This window comes from Osmerus mordax, chromosome 7, assembly GCF_038355195.1.
Source record: "Osmerus mordax isolate fOsmMor3 chromosome 7, fOsmMor3.pri, whole genome shotgun sequence".
NCBI lineage: Eukaryota > Metazoa > Chordata > Actinopteri > Osmeriformes > Osmeridae > Osmerus > Osmerus mordax.
In genome coordinates this window covers 8729057-8744484 of record NC_090056.1, presented here as the reverse complement: position 1 = coordinate 8744484, position 15428 = coordinate 8729057, and the positions used below count along the sequence as shown (strand labels likewise).

General features: G+C 49.9%; 1 protein-coding gene across 7 annotated transcripts in view; it reads right to left on the bottom strand.

Annotated features, from left to right (window-relative positions):
• hspg2 (heparan sulfate proteoglycan 2) overlaps positions 1-15428 on the bottom strand; it is a 78029-nt gene that overhangs the window by 23639 nt on the left and 38962 nt on the right. For all 7 annotated transcript variants that reach the window (XM_067239858.1, XM_067239857.1, XM_067239852.1 and 4 more), the window contains exons 22-44: positions 15136-15276; positions 14773-14946; positions 14297-14476; positions 13968-14086; positions 13727-13838; positions 13392-13505; positions 12943-13070; positions 12739-12825; positions 8095-8159; positions 7844-7911; positions 7555-7695; positions 7199-7390; positions 3467-3565; positions 3272-3361; positions 2923-3153; positions 2558-2671; positions 2223-2350; positions 1967-2053; positions 1782-1843; positions 1494-1658; positions 1204-1314; positions 990-1090; positions 495-675 (exon numbers count right to left, since the gene is read on the bottom strand). In XM_067239858.1, coding sequence (XP_067095959.1) covers positions 495-675; positions 990-1090; positions 1204-1314; positions 1494-1658; positions 1782-1843; positions 1967-2053; positions 2223-2350; positions 2558-2671; positions 2923-3153; positions 3272-3361; positions 3467-3565; positions 7199-7390; positions 7555-7695; positions 7844-7911; positions 8095-8159; positions 12739-12825; positions 12943-13070; positions 13392-13505; positions 13727-13838; positions 13968-14086; positions 14297-14476; positions 14773-14946; positions 15136-15276 — 2890 coding nt within the window. The remainder of the gene's footprint in view (positions 1-494; positions 676-989; positions 1091-1203; positions 1315-1493; positions 1659-1781; positions 1844-1966; positions 2054-2222; positions 2351-2557; positions 2672-2922; positions 3154-3271; positions 3362-3466; positions 3566-7198; positions 7391-7554; positions 7696-7843; positions 7912-8094; positions 8160-12738; positions 12826-12942; positions 13071-13391; positions 13506-13726; positions 13839-13967; positions 14087-14296; positions 14477-14772; positions 14947-15135; positions 15277-15428) is intronic.

The following is a 15428-nucleotide window of genomic DNA, read 5'->3' as shown; positions in this document are numbered from 1 at the left end:
TCACCATGGTTGTTGCAGTGCACACCTAGCCCTGACACCAAAGCCCTGTTTAATCACTAGAAAAGCTTATATTCCAGCAGCGATCATAACACCCACAAGCTGTATATTATTCCAGGAAAAGTAAAGATTTTACACAGAGTGAGCATTAAGCGTTAGGAGGACGGTATCACTGACATAAAAGATGGAAGAAGCAAGCTTGGGTGTGAGAGGGTAAGCAAGCACGTTTAGGTAGGAGGGGTGAGGAATCAGGATTGAACGAGAGGAGGGGGATGGAAGGCTGGAGGACAGAGCAAGATCAAATCATGCAGATAATCCAGGTAAAACAGACCAATACAGACAAACATCCCAGCAGTGCCTGATGGGAGATGTAGGAAAGGCCACTCAAAGCGAGGGAGAGGAGGGGGAGTTGGAGGAGGAATGACAGGAGCTGGGAGGGAAGGGGGGGGTGGTGGTGGTGGATGATGGGCGACAGCCTGGCGCCTGGGATCACCAACCTGGCACGTAGAGGATGGCCGTGCCCTCGTCCATGGCGAACATGTTTGAGCCCGTGCACATGTAGATGCCCGCGTCCTCAGGCTGCACGTTCTGAATGGTGAGGATGCCATTGAAATCCATGGCCCGGTTGGGAAGCTTGCCATTGCCCTGGCGGGTCCAGACCAGGGTGTACGCTGGGGACTGCAGGAAGATGAACACACAGTTAGGAAGAAGCCACATGGACTAAATCAATTGAGTAAACAACTTGAGTGGAAACACAAAGAGGCAGAACAATACTTTCATTGTGAAGTCATTAAGTCACAGAATAAACAAAGGAGTAGTCCGTTAAAATGGGATTTGGCATTGGGCAAAGTTTGAACAGAACTCGGTTTCGGGGCTCTTCCAAGGCTTTCACTGTGTTCGGTTCTGCAGCTACTGGGTTCAAAACGTGCATTTCTGAAGCTCCCGATCTGTTCCAGGCTCTGGCCAGACCAGCAGGGAGAAGACACAGTTACCTTGCTCTTGGCTGTGCAGATGAAGCTGACTGTTGAGCCCACGTGCACACTCTGGGCTTTAGGTTCCTCGATGAACACCTCGATGGGTTTGGACGACGCAGCTGGAGAAACACAGGGGCATGTTTACCTTTGACCCCACAGACGTACTGCATAGTGAGGTTGTAGTTGTCGAGGGTTACATGAACGGTGAAGCACAGAGGTTCTGAGGGCGTACTTGTGACGATGATCTCGGCGTGGCTTGTGTTGGTGTACCGCTGGTCCCTGCAGATACAGATGTAGACGCCTGCATCGCTGGGCTGGACACTGGGGAAGTACAGCTCCTCTCCTATATGACACACACACGCACGCACACACACACACACACACACACACACACACACGTGTCAGTGTGGACACACACACGCACACAAAAAAACACACATAGCCAAAGACATGCAGGTTAAACACACACACACACACCATATATCCAGGAACAGTATAAGCTTATCTTCAGTATTACAGTACCATGTCTGCGTGTGTCCGCGCTGTGGGACACAGGGCGCCCATCCTCTCTGGTCCACTGGTAGTAATGAGGAGGGGAGCCAGACACCTGGCACCTGAGGGTGACGGAGCCTCCCTGGGCCACCTGGACCTTCTCTGGGTACACCTTCACCACCAACGAGGCCGCAGCTGGAAAAGCAGCCATCGTCAATAACAAAATTGTGTGTGACATCACCAGATAAGGCATCGCGATTAGCTACAGGGATTAGCAGTATTGCTAGCTCTTTGATGGGTTTAGACATGTTGACTTACTGTCGCTAACTGGACGACACTTCACCCTCTCCTGTGGGTTGCCAACGTATCCAGCAGCACAGCTGTTGGCATTAAACAGAGTCGCGTGTGAAGAACAGGTGTACCTGGGGTGGGCTGGCAGACGAGCTAACCCTGCTGTGTGTGTGTGTGTGTGTGAGCGTCAAGGTAGGGGTGTGTTAGCTTACCGCTCACAATACTGGCCTGTGTAGCCAGGCTGACAGGCTGTGCACTGGTAGCCTCCGTTACCCAGACTCTCACAGGTGGGAGAGAACCTGGCAAGGGAACGACACCACCGTCACTAATAAGGCAGCAGTAACTAACGAACCAAACACACAACGGTCTGATTCAAACGATTGAGCACTGACCAGAAGACCAACTGTACAGTGGTGCGTGTACAGTATGTGTGTGTGTGGTCTTTGTTGTGGTCCTGCCACCACTCACTGGTTGTCAGGGTCGGTGTGTGGGCATGCGCAGGGCTGGCAGTCCTCGGGGGTGCCGGCGGTGGGGTCGCCAAAGAACCCGGGGGCACACTGCTCACAGAGCTCTCCTCTGGTGTTGTGTAAGCAGCTCTGGAGTGGGATCAGGGGGCGTCATTTACTGACCCGATTCTCTACTCATAACAACTTTAAAATATACAGTATGATTGGGTCACAGTTGCTATTCCTGGCTATCCGAAGTGGTATATAACCACGCCAAAAGTGTAAAAGTATGATGTTCATTTTTCTTCTAGATTGAAAGACTACAAATGTTTTCCCAGTCCTTGTCGAGTTTCCTACCGTGCAGATCCCAGACTCAGGGTGGCAGGAGTCTGAGTGACCGTTGCATTCGCACAGCTCACAGTGTCCCAGGTACAAGCCACCTCCAGTGCGGGTGTACCCAGGGGCACAGTCCTGGCAGAGAGAGAGAGGATCATCACTCACTAGTTAGTCAGTCACCACCAGCTTCTCATTTATCAGTACCACAGCTGAGTTAGTCCTGACGTGATGTGCTACTGGATACGATCATGTAAACAAATCAAATAGAACTGTGAAACGTGATGGGACTGTGAAAGTGAACGACTATGAAAGGTAGGACCCATCCACACAGTGCCAGGGCATGACCCCCCCCCCCCCCCCCCCACCCCCACCACGGTGCCCCCTACCTGGCAGGAGAGCCCTTGGTACCCGGGCAGGCAGCGACACTGCTCCACCTCCAGGGCCTGTGCCAGGCCGGTATAGTTGGGTACCGCCACCTCCATGCTGACGTCAGAGATGGAGGAGGAGCGCATGTCTGTGTAGTAGGAGGCCGAGATCAGGATGTCGTCCAGGTCGGCGAGGACCATCATCAGGTGCTCCCGTGTGGCAGGCATGCCGTCAGGGCGACTCCAGCGTTCCTGCAGGACAAGGGCAGCAGGGTTATTGCTAGTGTTGTCATTAAAAGGTTACTGGTCTCTATAGTAGGAGTCAGCGTGGTCTACTATGTTCTCCCCTGAAAATCTGGAGATCTCGTACCTCTCTGAAGATCACCTCAAACGAATTAGACTGTCTGGTGCCCAGTGTCCTGGGCCACGGTAGATTGGCGACCAGCGTGATGTCATTTCCCTAGAGCAAGCGATGCCGGCAACAACCAATCACATGTGAGCGCACTGGAAACATGTACACGACTGACACTAAGCTGGAGGGGTGTCTGTGTTCCAGAGCGCTTACGATGATCTGCACATTGGCATCGTCCACCGTGGATCCTCGTGCGCCCGGGGTAGGAACGTAGGAGATGGTGTACTTGAGCTTCCCACCGTACGAGCCCACCTGGAGCACGGGGGAGAGGAAGGGGGAGGTCAAACCACAGGAGAACTCTGACACTGCTGAGACGAGACACACAGCACTCTCAAACACAACATCAAGCATCAGACTGGCAACTTCGTGGAAGGAAGTACAGGCACAGAAGGAAATATTGGACTTCATTCTAGCTTTAGGGATGTAACCTGATTCATTAGGGGATAGCAGAAGAGGTTAGGTCAGGTCCCAGTCCTACGAGTCATGCTTGACCTTCAACCACGGGCATGAATGACTCCTAAATACACAGGACCTCCAGACCTCCTTCAGATGACTGAGATATCCCCCTGTTCTGTTAGCTCAGGGGGAGAGTGGATGGATGGAGGGATAGTGTGATGGAGTGGTAATATGGATAGAGGGGTAGTGGAGTGAGGGGATGGATGGGTAGTATGATGAAGGGGAGGGGAAGTGGGATGGAAATATGGAAAGGTGTGACGTTTTTGGAGAAGGGGGAGTGTCGGACAAGGGTGTATGAAGGGGCTGAAGGATGGGGGGAGAGGAGGAGTGAATGAAGACACCACAGGTTAGGGTGAACGCCCCACAGCCAGCAGGAGGCTGGGTCTGGGTTGGCATGGTTACCTTATCCCCTGTAAACTGCGCTGGGAGCTGCCAGTAGAGAACATCGTCCGGCTGTGAGCTGAAACCTTTGTAGACCAGAGCGTACTGGGCAGAAGGAAAAAGAGACAGCAGAGAGCGAGCCAGAGAGATATGAGAAGAGAGAAGCGGAGAGAGCAAAGTGTAGCAAGCATGCAAGCATGGCAGAGTCGGCTAGAGCAGAGAGAGGCTTTACATATCTGATAGTGTGGCAACAAATATCCTTTCTCAACATGCTTTGTCACACAGTAAAACTACTGTACACTTTCCAGTGAGGATAATGATGAACTTTTAGGGTGATCGTGTTAAAAACTTGTTTTAGAGTCATCAGTAAAATTATAGCCTACATGATTAACATGCTGTTTCAACATTTACTTTAGAGTACGACTTTGAGTACATCGATTAGTGTACACTCCTGGTAAACTGTGTTTACTGAAGAAAAATGCCACCCTGTGTTATCTATGTGCTACTGTATGTGCTCATACTACTGTAAACACTCCAACCCAATCTCCTCTCATTCTTGTCAATAAAAAAGGCCACCAACATACAGCACTGTATGCATAAGTAATCTCCAGAACCGGCTAATGCTGTCAAACTTTAACTGAACTGTATGGATCATTTCACAACTTCAGTTGTCCATTAACCTCTTTACTGTTATTACAAAAAAAGGATGGCAGTTTCCTGTGTGTAAGTGTGTGTGTGCCGAGGGTGGGAACATGCAGTCATCTCATTTAGTCTGAGTCAGAAGTCAGTCAGTCAGTTGTACAGACAGTCAGCAAACCAGTCGGTCAGTCATCCAGTCTACCTTGCTGTTATCTGCAGGTCTGGGGCCCCTAGGGGGGCTCACTGTGTTCTTGGTGTGTCTCTGTTGACTCTGTCACAATCAGCAGGACCAGGCCAGACAGAAAGAACACGAGTGAGAAACAATACCAAGATAACAGTCTACAACCATACCTAAGGAGTTATTCTGGCAGAGTACTGATTGGGTACCTGCTGGAGGGGGGCAGGGCCCAGGGAGGGGGGGCGGGGCCTGGTTGTCTTAACAGAGGATAAGATAGCAGACGGAGGGGAGGGAGGGGTCAGATTGCGCAGATTCCATCTGGAGGATGGATTGGGCACCCCAGAGGAGGAGGAGGAGGATGAGGATGAGGAGGAGGAAAGGGTGAAGGGACCACGGCCATCGGAAAAGTTAGAGATGATGGCCCAGACTTCATCATCCAGCTTTCCGACTTGAGCCTGGGGAGAGGATGGAGGGAGGTAGGGAGGAGATGAGGAAGGATGATGATGGGGGGAGGGGGGTGGGGTGGGTTGGGGGGGCAAGAAACAGTGGCCGTGGGGGTAATTATCGAGGTGCTCAGAGTTAGGGGATGACTCCACAAGGAGACCTCCCACCGTGCAAGGCCCTCTGGGAGATTAGGGAGACCTGCTGTGTCATGCTACTCCAGGTCTATAAACCTCCTCGTGTACTCATTCACTTTCCTGGAATAGGATCTCTCTGTGATGCAAAACAGACAAAATCATCACCACATGTCTGCCATTAGACCAAACCAGGGCCCTCTCTTCAGACTCCAGAGCTCTCGCATGCTTGCTCCCGCCTGGTCCTAATCCTCAGGCATGCCTGCTCTGACACCATGCGTCTGGCAGGAGGGGCTCTCTCAGCGCGGCTCCCATGCTCACATTCTCCATGCTCCCGCAAACACGGCAGGCCGCCGGGACGGGCCGGCAGGAATGTCACGCCGCTCGGCAAGGCGGGGGTTAATCGTGTGTTAGGTGAGGGGGGGGTGCACACTGTGTGAGGGGTGTGGTAGGGGCAGTGGTCTTCTCATCCACATGCTGTGTGGGTCAGTTTGCTAGTCAGTGGCTAGTATGGGGTAGGTCCAGTGGGGCAGTACCTGGCTAGCTCTCTTAGCCCTGGTGTTCTGACTCATGAGGCTCCAGACGGATGCATCCTTCCTCAGCTGCTCCTCTGGCATGGAGGACGACGGGCTCTAGTTATGTGAACAAAGCGAGCTCTCGTGACCTGTGTCCTACCTGTGGGTGCTTTCCACAGCTAAACGGCCTCAGGACTAAGTTCAAAGATGAGAGAGATTTAGAGTGACCCTTGAAAGTCCTTTATCTAGATGTATGCTTTACCAGAGACAGTGAACGACCACAGTTGCTCCTTACTGTGTAGTCCAGATTCATTGTTCTAAATAATGTATCATGTGATGTGGAATATATATATATAAAAAATTCTGTGCAAATGCAAGTACGGTAATACAATTGAATATTATTATGACTTAAAATTACGCTAAATGTAGGTCCAACTACAGTATACAGCTGTAAAAACTCATGTTTGTCTGTAACAGGGACAACATGCTTCGCATGCACAAAGCAGAACACTCCAGAACACTCCAAATGCACTGGGAATGTATTCAATTGACGTAAACACATGACTTTATGCAACATTTAATTGAATTCCAAACCACACCAGGCTTTGATGGTTGCAGGTTGTTTTAAACACACTAGTCATTATCGTATGATGCCTAACCTCCCCAATCCAAACCACCAAGACAAGCAGTCTTCAGTTTTACCTGGGGAGCCCTTCTCATTCGAGCATAGAAAGGCTCTTTCTGTGGAGAGCAGACAGAAAGGGTTCAACTACTGCGAGCCATTCATGTAACATCTGCTTCGTCGTGATATTCCGCCTTTCTCGTCCAGTCTAAACTAATCGTAGTTAAAACCCTCCACCAGTGAGAGAGGATCAGCCTGTCTCAGACAGCTTGACTCCCTGAGAATGCGATACTGCTGCTTGAGGGGAAAGGAATGCCAGAGATGTCAGAGCAAAAAGAAGCAGCTTAGCACCAGAAAACAGCAGCGGGGGAAGAGGCTGGAGCAGAGGTCTACAGAGGAAGAGGGGAAATGATGGTTCAGCGTCTCAGGGACTGAGCCCTGAGGCTCCCATGATCCTGTCTCTGCGAGCCCGAGACACACAGGCCAGAGGAAGGCTCACAGCAACACGGTGCTACTGACCTTGTCTCCCTTGTAGGCCCCAGGCAGCTGCCAATAGTGGGGCTCCTGACCCAGGTAGTCAAAGTTGCTGTAGGAGAGCTGGGTGCCGTCGGTGGACACCTCCACGGTAAAGCCAGTGGCGATGCGGTTGGTGCGCTGGCGGTTCACCAGGGCAAAGCCCTGGAAGTTCCCTGGAGCAAAGGCTGAGGACACCTGGAGAACAAGACACCGGGAAGCACGTATCAGACACACATCCCCTGAAACGATCTCAACTTCCATTGCATTATTGGCAGCCTCTGCAGAGCCCTTGTACAGCTAGTAACCGAGGCCGGATAGAAGAGGTATTGGTAGGAGTGATGCGTGTATCCAGCCCATACCAGGTCCCTGTAGTAGGTAGAGCTGGAGCATTGCTGGGTGACGCCCATGCAGAAGCAGGACAGGCAGCCATCTCTGTTGGCGGAGCTCAGGTGGAAAAAGCCGGACTTACAGTTGGAACAAGTCGAGCCTTCCACGTTCATCTGGAAAACAATTGTGATGTTTGAGTGAGCAGGGGAGCACAGGTCACTCCAGACACTAACAGTCACAAGTTCATAATATGTCAGGATGTGCAAATATACAATTATCCTTCTTTTGTTCCTGGGAATTACTAAGGTGCTTGTTGTTTACCTTGCAGCGACACTGTCCTGAAACACACGCTCCGCTATGGGCTCCCCTCGCGTCACATGTGTAGCAGTCTGTAAGCCATGTCAACATGCCATATCACCGTGTGTGCCGTCACTCTACCAAACACATACCTCATCCAAATGCAAACCTAGAGGCCTACACATTGTTAAAATCGACTGCGTGTTTGAGAATGTTTTTGGATGTCAAGAAATCAACAGCAACTTTAAACTTGGACGCTTAGTTCTCATACATACCATCAACCTTGTTGTTGGAACACCTCTGTCCTTGTTGGGGGTTGCCAGTGTAACCTGGTGCACATCTGAAATACCAAAAATGGCATTATTGACATTGAGGTAAAAATGTGTATTTGCAAAGGAGACATGGAGCAACAGAGTGATAGGGAAGAAAACCGGGAGAGTGTAGTGTGCTGGTCCAGATAAGACTGCAACCACACTCAGGCCTCCACAAGACATTTCTACATGAGGACCCCCACTGATACTACACTTCAACAACTCATAATACACTTCCACACTCTCTGCTCCCTAAATCCCATGCACTGGAATGGACTACTCACTCATCAAAGAGGGATACATGCTTGAACATATTTTCCAACTTTCAACAACAAATCCACTGACTGTGTCCCAGATGCAGAAGTATAATATATTGGAGATGGACAAAGCACAGCCAACGCTAAACCACTCAACATGTGTCAGATGTTGAAACCATCTCTCTCCTAGTGTGACAGATGTGGAACTGAGGAATCACTTATGCACAGACACGCATTAGAGCTTGAACACATCCAAACACCAAAGTCAAACTGAATAAAGAGAGCGTAGCAAAGAAAGAGCCAACAGTGGAACTAGAGACCAGTGTGCTGGAGTAGTCCTCATATCCTTAATGATATGACGTAAAAAGATGAATGCCCATTGCCCCAGCAAGCACACCACCTTCCAGATCAGCAGCTAAAGAGCCCAGCGGATCACTGGAGTCTTACCTGACCATCGGGGTTCCACAGCCGAGCCAACACACAGCTTCAATGGGACGTCAATGCTATAAACTGTCTTTGGGAAAACCTATCCTGTCTTATCTCTTAGAATGTTATGTTGTGAGGTGGTCAAATTCAAATATATGTTTAGAGAATGGTTTAGATACCAATATGCTCTCATTGTTTATGTTATTAATCAAGTTACAGACAGTATGGCAATGCACAGTACATATGTTGTAATTATATGTTTTTTAAATAATGTATATACCTGTGGTCAAAATTTTTGAAACGGCAACTGCCACACGACATGACAAGCACAAATCCAATTTATCTACATCATTCTGGCACATATTTGATTTACACAGAAACTGATACACACATTCAGTCTGAAAACAAACTTAAATTGTAATTTAAAAAGTAGACGGTCAACGCCTGGCAACCTCTCTTCAAATACTGTTCTCCACACATCATATGGCTGTAATGCCTAACCCTATAATGAGTGTTTTGTCTCAAACCTGGTTATTCGATCAATGTCACCTTATAGTAGAACATTCAGGTTACAGATGCTATTGTACAAGACATGGTTGTTTGCGTGAGTTTGAGTTTGCATTCTAGGTTAAGTCTGATGTAGGGAAGTTTTAGAAATGACCCCAGAAAGGTTCTGATCATGGAAACACAATGTAGCCTAATGCGGAAGTCTGAGTTTAATACTTGAGGTAGTTTCTCCAGTGTATAAGCAGCACTAAAAAATCAGCACCCAAAAATTTGACAAAATGTTAACAAAAAAAAAGTTGTTTCAAGGAAACACAATTTTGTGCAATTATTTTGATAGTTACATAACATCAGCAAATCACAATCGTATCCAGTCTGTATCAACAGGCTAACTACAGTATCAGTATAAGGGGTGTCCCGCAGCACTTTTCAGTTAAGGCGGCTGCCTAAGCAACACACGCCTGCTGCCTTAAATACGTAGTCCATTTTTTAGTTTTTTATAGCAATATTCACCGTTGTCCTGTTTTCTTCCTTCCATTCCAAACCGTGACCAACGGCAGTCTCCCTTCTCTGCAGAATGCATTAGTCTATCGCAGAAACTCTGCGATAGACTGACGGCAAACCCCACCCTACCACCTTAACTAACGTATTTTCTGCGGGAAACCCTGGTATTCAACAGTCCCTTCATACAGTTTTCCATTTTAGATTAGATTACAGGCATAAATACCAGGACCATAAGTCACTTTAAGATTATATGAATATATATACATAGAAATGTGTTGATCCACAAATCAGCTAATAATCGGGGATGATCTTGATAGGAATAGCCATCCTTCCAAGCACTATGTGAAGACCACCATCTGGTTTATTTTCCGTCTTCTTAGATGGTTGGTGTCCTCGAAGCAGTTTGAGAATGTCAAACACACCTGAAGCAGACTGGGGGCGGGGCTTATTTCTCTGCTCTGGCTTCTTTGTTGTAGTCTTCTTATACTTGGCTGTGGTCTTGGACTTTGTTTTAGAAGCAGTAGTCTCAGTGGGCAGGGTGGCAGTGGAGGAGGGCCCCTTCTTCATGGTCTTGACCTTGGGTTTAGAGGCTGTATTCACTTTGTGAGAGGGTGGGACCAGCTGGTATACTGTTGGAGCTGGAGTTCTGCTTTGTGGCTGGCCCTTGACCTTGGTTGACGGATACATTGGTTTGATCACTTTTGGATTGGGCTGTTTTTTGGCCGTTCGTTCAGTGGTTTTCACACGTGTTGGAATCTTCTTTGAATCAGGTGCATCTGCCCTAAATGAAGAGTCTTTCTTACCTTTGCTCTTTGGTTGAGGCACCTTTTTAGTGGCATGAGTACCCGACTTAGATGATGGAAGACCTTTAGCTACCTCTGTTGATGGCCTGGACTTGTGAGAAGGTGGTGTCAGTTGATATTTTGTGGTTGCCGCATTTTTGGTTTGTCTTGATTTTCCTGGACTGGTTTTAGAAGGGCTTTTAGCAGTGGTAGCAGGCTTCTTCTTATCCACTATCATCTTTGGTTTAGGCATTGCTGTAATTTTTGGTTTAGAATTAGTCCTGTTTTTACTAAGGGTTGTCTTTTGTTTTGAAATTAAACTCACATTAACATGACCCTTGGTGGACCTAGTCAATGGTTTAGGTTTAGTGGTCAGTAGTTTAGGTTTAAGAGTGTGTCTGACTGTAGATGTAGTGACTGTTGGTTTCTGCTTACGCAGAGCCTGGTGAGAAGCTTTAGCAGTGTTAGCAGGGAGCTGGGGCGTGGGTAAGCTTTTAGGGACTGTGGCCCTGGTCTGTGGCCTCTCAGTGGGGCTCGTCCTGACTGCGGGCCTTCTGGTGGTGTACACGGAGATGGAGAGCTCTGGCAGAGCCCTCCTCTCCTGAGCGGAGCGGGCCACGTGCCGGCCGCGTCTCAGCTTGTCCATCTCCTGGGCCAGCGCGGTGAAGCCGTCTATGAGGATCTCCAAGCGCCCTTCCAGCCTGCTTAACCGGGCCTCCATGTCATTGTAACCCTTCTCCAGCTCACCCATCCTCTCCGTCTTGTCCACAGCCGACTGCAGGGCCACGAGTCGCTCCAGCTGAATGTTGAGGTTGCTCTGCTGGCCCCTCATGTACTGGAGGCTGTCCTTCATGTCCAGGGTGTTGCTCTCTAGCATGCTCAAGCGCTTGTTGAAGCGGTTCATGTGAAGCCGGAGCAGGAAGTGGAAACTGCTTTGCCTAGACTCAGGGCTGGCTGTGAAGGGAGGTGGAACTCTAGGGGCGTTTTGGTCCAAAGTGACCCTCATAATGTCAGTCCTGGGGTGGGTGGTAGGACGGGTGGTAGGACGGGTGGTGGAGCGTGTGGTAGGATGGGTGCGGAGGACAGAGGTGGACAGTAAGCTTCTGGTGGTGAAGCTGGAGGATCCTATATCCCCGGGGTGAAAGGTGGTCACTGTCCTGTAGATGTAGTCATCTGTGGTGTCCTCCCACTCGGGCTCATCTCCACTCCCATCTGGGTACATGCTTTTCTCCAGACTGAAGTTGAACACAGCTTCTCCACAGCCCAATGGGAGGAACTGCTCTTGTGAAATTGGTTCCCCACAACTGTTTGCTGTAGATGTTCTTAACATCAAAACATCAAAATCAGACATGGCACTTACGGGCAAATCAAAGCAAAACATACAAAGAATGAACACAATTACCTTGACATCTTTGCATTTATAGTTGCAAAGATATGTAAAGATTTTGACAGACAAAGTCCTCATAATGCCATCTCATTTATGCCTCTGACAGAATACATAAACACTGACCACAGAAGTCCAGGAAGCCCACAGATGGTGACCCGGAGAAGTTCAGCTTAAGCAGAAAGCAGCTTGTGAAAAAGGTTCTGGCACAGAAGCTAGAGCAAGCGGTGGCAAAAGATTTCCTCAGGACACAAGTACAACTCCAAACCACCAAAGATCACAACAAGATCTCTCTCACACTGGATTTTCAGTTCAGTTCCTTTGTTACACTTTACTTAGACTGTGACCCATTACATATGAAATCCATATACTTCTAAGATAAGAAGTCGATTGTTTTCATTTACACAACAACACACACTGACAAGTTGTCAGCTGTGAAACTCAAGGAAAAAGCACCACAGAGTAAAATCCAACAGATAAGTCTCCCCTGCTAGATCACTGGAATGGGTGGCATTGCTGGAGGCTTGCATCTCCCATCCCTGTCCACTAACACCACTCAGTCACGAAAACAGACAGACATGCTTCAGCCCTCCCTCTACATGACACCTGGCAGTGCCAGCCAACCCGCTGAGTCACCTCTGCCCACCTCGCTGTCCAGCGCAGCCCAGCACCCACCAACGACTGAGCAATGACCAGCTAACACTGCGGGCCGGAGGGGCAAGGGCGGGAGGGGATGGCTGGGAAACCTTACCTCTCACAGCGCTGCCCTGAGAACCCAGTGGGACAGTTATCACAGGTGGGCTGTCCATCTGAGTCCACATGGCAGGACTGGGAGAACCTGCAGGAAGAGGCTTCCGTCAGACCTCATATGAACGTGCGTCGCACAGTACAGGGGCGTTCACTTTCTGTTCAGGACAAAAGACAGCTGTAGGGTGAGTGTGAGGAGGGAACTGACTGGTTGCCGGGCGAGGTCCCTGGACAGGGGCACGGCTGGCAGGTCTGAGAATCTCCCCTGGCAGGGCTGCCGTAGTAACCAGGCAGACAGCGGTCACACCTGGGCCCGGCAGTGTTATGGAGACATTGCTATGAGAGAGAAAACACACCCACGCACACACATCCATAAATACCCAGGGAGAAACCGTGTAAGGACCCTTGGGAGAGTGAGATCTTATGCCTGTGTGAGCTACATTAGAGTCTCTTTCCACATCAAGATGTGCCGAGGAAGTGCATTCCATAGCAAAGATCAAAGCAGGTGCCGCCCGGGCACTGGAGGAGTGAGGGGGAGGGGGAGGGGGAGGGGGAGGCAAGACCACAGAGAGGGAGGATGAAAGGAAGAACACAATGGGAGGCAGGAGAAGACAGAGGCAGTGAGGTAAGATGGGTAAAAGAGGAGGTAAGGTTTACCAGACAGTCTCCGGTCTCTGGGTCACAGCCAGTGGCATGTCCGTTACAGTCACACCTCTCACACGTGCCCAGGTACAGACCTGACCCTGTGCGGGTGAATCCCACATCACACTCCTGCAGACGACAAGACGTCACACAACAGTATTTTTTACCAAACCCCTTTAATAGTAACACACTTCCATTGTGTGTGTGTGTGTATGTGTGACCGTGCATGTCTGAGTGACAGAGAGTGCATGTGTTTGCGTGTGTGTGCGTGTGTGCATTTGTGTGTGTGCATGTGTTTGTGTGTGTGTGTGTGTGCATTTGTGTGTGTGCATGTGTGTGTGTAACAGTACCTGACAGGACGGGCCTCTGTAGCCCTGAGGACAGGCACACTCCTCCACAGCCAGAGCTCTCTCATTACCGGTGGAGTGAGGCACAGCGATGTCCATCCTGATGTCTGACAGACTGCGCCCGGCGGGAAGGAGGAATACATTTACAAGGTCTGTTCTGTCCAGCTCAACCTAACCCCTAACCTTACACTCATGCGGTGTGGTGTCACTTTGGAATTGCGAGAGAAACTCTGGTGCTTCTCACCTGCTCTCAGCCATGTTGTCTGCATAGGTGGCTCTGATCATGAAGACTGTTATATCCGCCAAGGCCATGAGAAGGTGCTCACGAGTAGCGGGCTGTCCGTCGGCACGCCGCCACGCAGACTGGTACAGATGAAGAGAGGGGGAGGAATGAGGCCGATGAAGTAATCTCAGGATTAGATCAGGAGATTTAACGGAAGATTACGGTGTGAATTTGAGTTGGGGTTAATGGTAATCCAATTACACAATTCAAACAAACCACTAAAACATCAACAGGGCAGAGTAGTACCCAGTGGTGAACGGTACACACACACACACGCCACAGGCACACACCTCTCTGAAGGAGACCGTGATGGTGGCCGGGACACGGGGGAGGGTCTTGGTCTGAGAGAAGTGCTCCAGGGAGATGCCGTTGCCTTGGAGAACCACATCTGGCTGTCCGTCAATCACCAGCGAGCGTTGCCGTGGCTCGTATTTCATGGTGTAGCGTAGCTCACCGCCGTACGCAGTCACCTGACAGCAACATGCAAGGAGGAGTTCAACAACAGGCCCGTGGGATGGTGGAAAGGTATTTCACTCTAGAACTCTGGGGGATAAGTCACAGTTCAACTCTCACACATGTTGTGCATGAATGCAAAACCCAGAGATTAAGTGATTGAGCAGTTCTGAATCTCTTAACATGAGTGAAACGTGTTGAGACATGACTGAGTGAGACTAATCTAGCTTTCATCCTAACTTTTGAGGAGAATCATGTACCCCCCCACCCCCCTCAACCCCCCCTCCCCACCACCACCCTCTCCTCCCCTCACCTTGTCTCCTCTGAAGTTCTCAGGCAGGACCCAGTAGTAGATGTCGCTGGGGATGGAGGTGAAGGAGCGGTAGAGCACCTCCAGGGTGCCCCTCTGGGAGATGCCCTCTGTGATGGTCCTGGTGTTGGCACTGTTGGACAGGGTGAACAGCTGCCCGTTCACTCCACCACGGACCTGAAAAACACACACACACACAGACACTCAGCATAGTGGAACCTCATTCCCAGTCAGCCTCTCATTCTCCTTGGGTGTTGTCGTCGCACTGAATAGTGAAGCCATTGAAGCTACATTTGACCTGGTCACTACCCGTGTGCGTGTGAGTGGTTGGGTTGGACCCTGTGCTGGTGGCTGAGGGCTGTGTACCTGGTCCCTGCTCCAGGACGAGCTGGCACACTGCTTGGTGATGCCCATACAGAAACACTGGAGACAGCCGTCTGGGTTGGCCTGGGACAGGTGGAAGGAGCCACTCTTACACTCATCACACTGAGCACCCACCACGTTGGCCTGTCAGACACACACACACGCACACGCAGACACACACACACACACACACACACACTGTGAGTTTGCACATCTGTCCTGCAGAAGCCTGTCAAGCTCATCATTGATGTCATAAAAAAGATGATCCCATATCAGCAGAATGGTCAAAACAGGCA